This window comes from Lathyrus oleraceus, chromosome 3 (genome assembly GCF_024323335.1).
Source record: "Lathyrus oleraceus cultivar Zhongwan6 chromosome 3, CAAS_Psat_ZW6_1.0, whole genome shotgun sequence".
Taxonomy (NCBI): domain Eukaryota; kingdom Viridiplantae; phylum Streptophyta; class Magnoliopsida; order Fabales; family Fabaceae; genus Lathyrus; species Lathyrus oleraceus.
Window position 1 is genome coordinate 39,596,231 of NC_066581.1, and position 6,587 is coordinate 39,602,817.

At 36.8% G+C, this 6,587-nt stretch overlaps 2 protein-coding genes across 2 annotated transcripts; both read left to right on the forward strand.

Annotated features, from left to right (window-relative positions):
• Positions 1 to 622: 622 nt before the first annotated feature.
• Positions 623 to 2,823, forward strand: LOC127132354 (pentatricopeptide repeat-containing protein At3g05340). The gene has a single exon (XM_051061297.1). It carries the CDS (start codon positions 749 to 751, stop codon positions 2,723 to 2,725), a length of 1,977 nt encoding a protein of 658 aa, XP_050917254.1. The 5' UTR covers positions 623 to 748; the 3' UTR covers positions 2,726 to 2,823.
• A 159-nt stretch (positions 2,824 to 2,982) lies between these two features.
• LOC127132355 (uncharacterized) lies at positions 2,983 to 4,876 on the forward strand. Its single transcript, XM_051061298.1, has 7 exons — positions 2,983 to 3,315; positions 3,398 to 3,481; positions 3,618 to 3,655; positions 3,736 to 3,815; positions 4,091 to 4,174; positions 4,253 to 4,361; positions 4,474 to 4,876. The coding sequence occupies exons 1-7, from the start codon at positions 3,049 to 3,051 to the stop codon at positions 4,613 to 4,615; spliced, it is 804 nt and encodes a 267-aa protein (XP_050917255.1). The 5' UTR covers positions 2,983 to 3,048; the 3' UTR covers positions 4,616 to 4,876.
• The last annotated feature ends 1,711 nt before the right edge of the window (positions 4,877 to 6,587 follow it).

The window sequence follows — 6,587 nt, forward strand, 5'->3', positions numbered from 1 at the left end:
TGTCCTGACTCTATAACTCACTAGAATTCCACCGTATCCATTAGAATTGGAAACACTCATGACATCCAATTTAACCATATCTGAAAACTCATATTTGAAAAATCTGAAAAATCAATTCTCTTTTTGGGATCCAGATCTATAAAAACTCAATTAGCAAAAAAAAAGCAACAAAAACCTTGTTCTTCTTGTTTTGAAGAACCTTATTTATCGCCACCGGATCTAAAAAATCAACAACCTATTAACAAAACTCAATCATTTTTTAGGATCCAGATCTACAAAAACAGATCTACAAAGATGACTTACAATTCAGTTTTTATACATATGAGTTTTCGTACATTAAGTTCCCTTGTTTCGTCTTCAACATAGATGACTTCAGGTCGTCTTTGATTCGTCTTCAATAGAGATGGTTCGTCTTTAATGGAGATGATTCGTTTTATTTGTTTTCCGTCTTCGTCGTATCATGTCGTGTTTTTAGTTTCCTTGGATTACAAAAGCAATGATTTGCTCTCTCAATGATGGACTTTGGCCTAATACCTCATTATTATTTTTTTAATCAATATAATAAAATGTTAGTTAAGAAAATACTTTATTTTTTTAATGAAGGAACCCAAACAAAACATTAAATTAAGTTAAAATACGGAAAAATACCTTAAAAAATCATTTTAAACTGGAACAACGTTCGTTCCCCTGTCTGCTCAACGCCAACACCAACACCCTCTCTCTCTGTATTCACCTTTTCATTTCATGGATGAAACCCAGATGGAAGTTCAACACCAATCTCCCTTCATGGGTCGATTCTCTCAACCTACCCTTCATTTCAAACCCACCACCTTCCCTATACCCATTTCCTTCAACTTCAAACCCAGACTTAACGTCTCTTCTCTCCCTTTGCGGCAGAGACAGAAACCTCACTCTCGGTTCTTCCATCCATGCCCGAATCATCAAACAACCTCCTTCCTTCCATTTTGATGCCTCCCAACGTAATGCCCTTTTTGTTTGGAACTCTCTCCTCTCCATGTATTCCAAATGTGGTGAATTCTGTAATGCTGTTAAGGTGTTTGATCATATGCCTGTCAGAGATACCGTTTCGTGGAATACAATCATTTCTGGGTTTTTAAGGAATGATGATCTTGACTCTGCTTTTAGTTTCTTTAAGCAAATGAGTGAGTCTAGTAGAGTGTGTTGTCGATTTGATAAAGCTACTCTTACTACAATGTTGTCAGCTTGTGATGGTTTGAGATTGGGAACAGGGTTAGGATTAGGATTCTCTAGTGCAACACAAATGATCCATGGTTTGGTGTTTGTTGGTGGTTTTGAGAGGGAAATTACGGTGGGGAATGCTCTTATAACGTCGTATTTTAAATGTGGTTGTTTTAGTCTAGGAAGGAAGGTTTTTGATGAGATGATTGAGAGGAATGTTGTAACTTGGACGGCTGTGATTTCTGGGCTTGCGCAAAATGAGTTTTATGAGGATAGTTTGAGGTTGTTTGCTCAAATGTGTTGCGGGTCTGTGAGTCCTAATGTTTTGACATATTTGAGCTTACTCATGGCTTGTTCGGGTTTGCAAGCGTTAAGGGACGGCCAGAAAATTCATGGCTTGTTATGGAAATTGGGAATGCAGTCGGATTTATGTATTGAAAGTGCTTTGATGGATTTGTATTCGAAGTGTGGTAGTTTAGAGGCAGCATGGCAGATATTTGAGTCTGCTGAGGAGCTGGATGGAGTCTCCTTGACGGTAATACTTGTAGCTTTTGCTCAAAATGGATTTGAGGAGGAAGCTATCCAGATATTTATGAAAATGGTGACGCTGGGGATAGATATCGACCCTAACATGGTTTCCGCTGTTCTTGGGGTATTTGGTGTTGGCACTTCTTTGGCTCTTGGAAAACAGATTCACTCTTTAATCATAAAAAAGAATTTCAGTCAGAATCCTTTTGTGGGTAATGGACTTGTAAACATGTACTCCAAATGTGGAGATTTGTCTGATTCCCTCCGAGTGTTTTATCAGATGACTCAAAAGAATTCGATTTCATGGAACTCGGTAATTGCTGCTTTTGCTCGCCATGGAGATGGTCTCAGGGCACTTCAATTTTACGAAGAGATGAGAGTGGAGGGTACAGAACCAACAGATGTTACATTTTTGTCATTGCTTCATGCTTGCAGTCATGCAGGATTAGTTGAGAAGGGTATGGAGCTTTTGGAGTCTATGACTAGAGATCACAACATAATCCCTAGGTCAGAACATTATGCTTGCATCGTCGACATGTTGGGGAGAGCAGGACATCTTAATGAAGCTCGGAAATTCATCGAGGGATTGCCTGAGCATGGTGGCGTGCTAGTTTGGCAGGCATTGCTTGGTGCCTGTAGCATACACGGTGATTCTGAGATGGGTAAATATGCTGCTGATAAACTATTTTCAGCTGCACCAGACACCGCAGCTCCTCATGTTTTGATGGCAAACATATATTCTGTTGAAGGGAAATGGAAAGAGAGAGCAAGTTCCATTAAGAGAATGAAAGAGATGGGAGTAGCAAAAGAAGTAGGTATAAGTTGCATTGAGATTGAAAAGAAAGTCAATAGTTTTGTAGTAGGAGATAAATTGCATCCGCAGAGTGATGTTATATTCTGGGTTTTGTCTGGTTTGCTGAAACACCTTAAAGATGAAGGCTATGTCCCTGATAAAAAGTGTATTCTCTTTTACTTGGAACAAGATAAAGAGAAGTAGTGACTGCATTTATTCTGACTAATCATTTTCAATGAGAATTGAGAATCCCATTGATGTTTATCCAAACTACCCTTCAAGGAAGAGTTTGTGTTGATAAATTACTTCATTTATTATTTGTTTGATAAAAATGTGAATTAAATAGAAGTATTAGTAAAAAATAATTATGGAGCCCATAACTTTTAATAAATTTTATAAATGGGATATATAATGTATAAAAAAAGTTCCTATATTTTGAAATAATAATAATTATTTTTGAAAAAGAAATCCTATATAATTGAAGCAGAGAGCACAACACACACAAGTGGCACTCTGTCATCCAGAAAATGCTTCACTTCACCCCTCCTATGGAAACAGTTGGTTTGGCCACTCCGATGACAATAGCAGCCAGAATGGGATCAGGGTGGTCAACAACCCCTGCGTTTGTAAACCACACTTTTCCGTTGTCTGTGTCTGTAAATAATAAGACAAGAACGAGTTGCAGTTGCAGAAGGAGAGATGACGATCCTCTGTCCACTTTCTCTGCTTACGCCGTCCTGGGAGTCCAACCCAACTGCTCTGCCGGTGAAATTAAAGCCGCTTTTCGAGCCAAAGTATCAACATCAATCATCAAAGTTTGTTAACCATTTTCATTCATTTAATTCAAGTTTTTTTTTTCTGTTTAATTTATTACAGGTGAAGCAGTTTCACCCAGACCTCAACAGAGACGAAAATGAAACATCGGATGTTATGATTCGCCGTGTAATTCAAGCATACCAGGTACTACTTTCTTTCTTTCACTAAATCTCATTGTTTTTGTTTTACTTTTTCTATTCACTACCACACCACATGTTTAGCATAGTAACTAGTAATTAGTTAATTAACTTTTCACTGTCATACTTTTTTTTCATTGCAGATACTTTCCAACTACACACCATCACAAATTATTGAAACGTAAATCATCTGTTGTCTTTCAACTCCTCATTATTTTACTGTAGGTATTCATTCTCTTACAATGGTTGCTGACTTTTCAGGGAGTGCTTAGATCCCTTTGATAGACCAGAGTGTGAAGCTTTTGATCTTTTTGTTAACGAGCTTCTTTGTGTTGGAAAAGGTAATTGTATATATCTTTGAAGCACCGGCACATACACAGACACCACACACAACAAGACATTGACAGTGACAGGTGGAGCTCTTAATAATTTAAGAAAATTGAAGTTATTAAATATAACCAACCACATATATGTCGGTGTCGGACACCTGATACGCTTTTAATCGGAAGTCTGAATCCTACATACATACATATACAGTATCTGAATATCATTTGGGATGAAAAATTTCTATGCTTTTTATTTTTCCATTACATTGAAGAGTTAAAGTTATGTGCAGCCTGTTCAAATCCCTGTGTTGAAAGAGCATCTCATGCTTTCACATTTGTCCCTTCTACTGGAACAGCGCGTGCGTTTTCTCAAGGTTAACTTCTCTTATCTGTTGTTCACTTTCTTCATTTTGACAAAATCATTGATTAAGAATACCAACAACTGTTCATAGATCAAGGGGAAGATTACCAAGTTCAGTCTGCTGTTGGACAATGCCCTAGAAGTTGCATTCACTATGTAACCCCATCACAGAGAATTCTTTTGGAGGAGTTACTTCACAGGTAACAACCTTACTCATTCTTATTATTACCTTTTAGAATCATACAATGTTTTTGGATTTTCATAAGTTCATTCTGTTTGATTTCTTATTCCTTTTTGTTGATGTGGTTGCAGTATACTGGATGTACCCTATGATACATCAGCTGAGGCAGAATTCCTCTATTCACTTATAACCAAAGCTAAGTTTGAGAATAACCGATACCAAAAGCCAAAGAAGAAAACCAAATTTTCAACCCAACATGTTGATTGGTTTTAACGTCACTGTGTCTTCACTCCCCAACCTATAGATACACCATATTAATAAGTATATTAAATAAATTAGAAACGATAAATATAAGAATTTAACCAATTTTGATAATGTGGTGAAATGGAGAAATTTCTTCAAATTGTATTATATTAATATCATTTCTTATGGTAATATTATCGTGACCATAATATAAAAATTGAATTTGAACCGTCACATAAAGTTGATAATACGGTTGAAGTTGATTTCATTTCATCCACTAATAATAAGTGACTTATGAATGAGCATGTGAAATATTAGATCGAACTTTAGTATGATTAAATGGTAGTTCTTTGGTTCGACAATTCGACAGGACCTTAGCATGCCGTCGAAGTCTGTTCATATGTTATAGTCGAAATATGCTAGGATTTTTAGCATGTCGAATTGGGTTTGTTTTGTTTAGGTTGACATGTTTTCAAAGTTAACTTGTTTAATGGGTTTGTGTGTAAAAATCCATTAGTTTAGTATGTTAGTTTTCTTATAAGTAGCATACTAGTATCTCATAATTGCATAACGCAAATTCTAATTAGGGTGAGAGAAGTTATTTGCTATTCTATAACATTTGTAATCTTGTTTCAAAGAGAAAGTAAAGAATATCAATCTATAACCAACTTTATGTGTTCTTCTTGCTTTCCATTTCTACCCTTGTGGGTTTCTTACAAATCAAGAAACCAATTATACTTTCTAATTTCGGCACCGTTTTCACAATAAATTGGTGCAGTGAGCGTGAAGATGTCGTCAACAAAGTATGAGATTGAAAAGTTAACTGAAGTGAACGATTTTGATCTATGGCGCTTGAAGATGAAAGCCCTATTGGTTCGGTAGAGTTGTTTAAAAGCGTTGAAGGGAGCCGCAACCATGGACAATGCGTTAAAGGATAAAGAAAAATTGACTATGGCAGAGAAAGTACACAACACCATCTTATCGAGCCTTGGTGATAAGGTTCTTTGATAGATTTCGAAGGAGACGATGACGTCGGGTCTTTGGGAGAAACTCAAAAGTTTATTTATGATCAAATCATCGGTCAATCGCCTCTACCTGAAGCAAGCTCTGTATTCATTCAAGATGAGTGAAGACAAAGTTCTGACTGAGCAGTTGGATATGTTCAACAAGTTGATTCTTGATCTTGAAAATATCGATGTAAAAATCGAGGATGAAGATCAAGCGTTGTTATTGTTGCGTGTTTTTCCCATAATACATGCTCACTTCAAAGAAACTCTCTTGTATGGAAGATAGTCTATGACCTTTGAAGAAGTTCAATCAGCCTTGTACTATAAGGATTTGAACGAACGAAAGGAGCACATGCCATCTTCGATCGGTGAAGGTATGTCGGTTAAGGTGAAATTCATAAAAAGAGATGACAAGTTCGACAAGAAGAAGGGTAAGAGTCAGCAGAAGTCTTATAATGGTGATGCATCTGGTATTCGATGTTATCACTATAAGAAGGAGGGTCATATAAGAAAAGTATGCTCTGAACGCCTAAAAGATCATGAAGGTAAGGATAATGGCAATGCAACCATTATTCAAGATGATTTCGAATCATATGATGTTTCTTATGGTTTCAAGCGGCGACTCAAGTAAAGAGTGGATTATGGATTCAGGTTGCATTTGGCATATGGCTCCAAACAAAGACTTGTTCGAGGAACTATGTGATCAATATGGTGGATCTGTATTGCTTGGAAAAAATAAAGCTTGCAAGATTTCAGGTGTTGGATCTGTGAGATTCAAGCTCCATGATGAGTCAATAAGGTTGTTGACTGAAGTCAGGTATGTACCTGATTTGAAGAGAAATTTGATTTCTCTTGGTGAATTCGACAAGAAAGGATATGTTTTCCAAGGAGAGAAAATCATTCTAAAAGTCATGAAGGGGTCGAAGCAAGTCTTAAAAGGCGTGAAGAAACAAGACTTGCATACCCTTGAGGCTGAAGTTGTCAGTGATTCTATA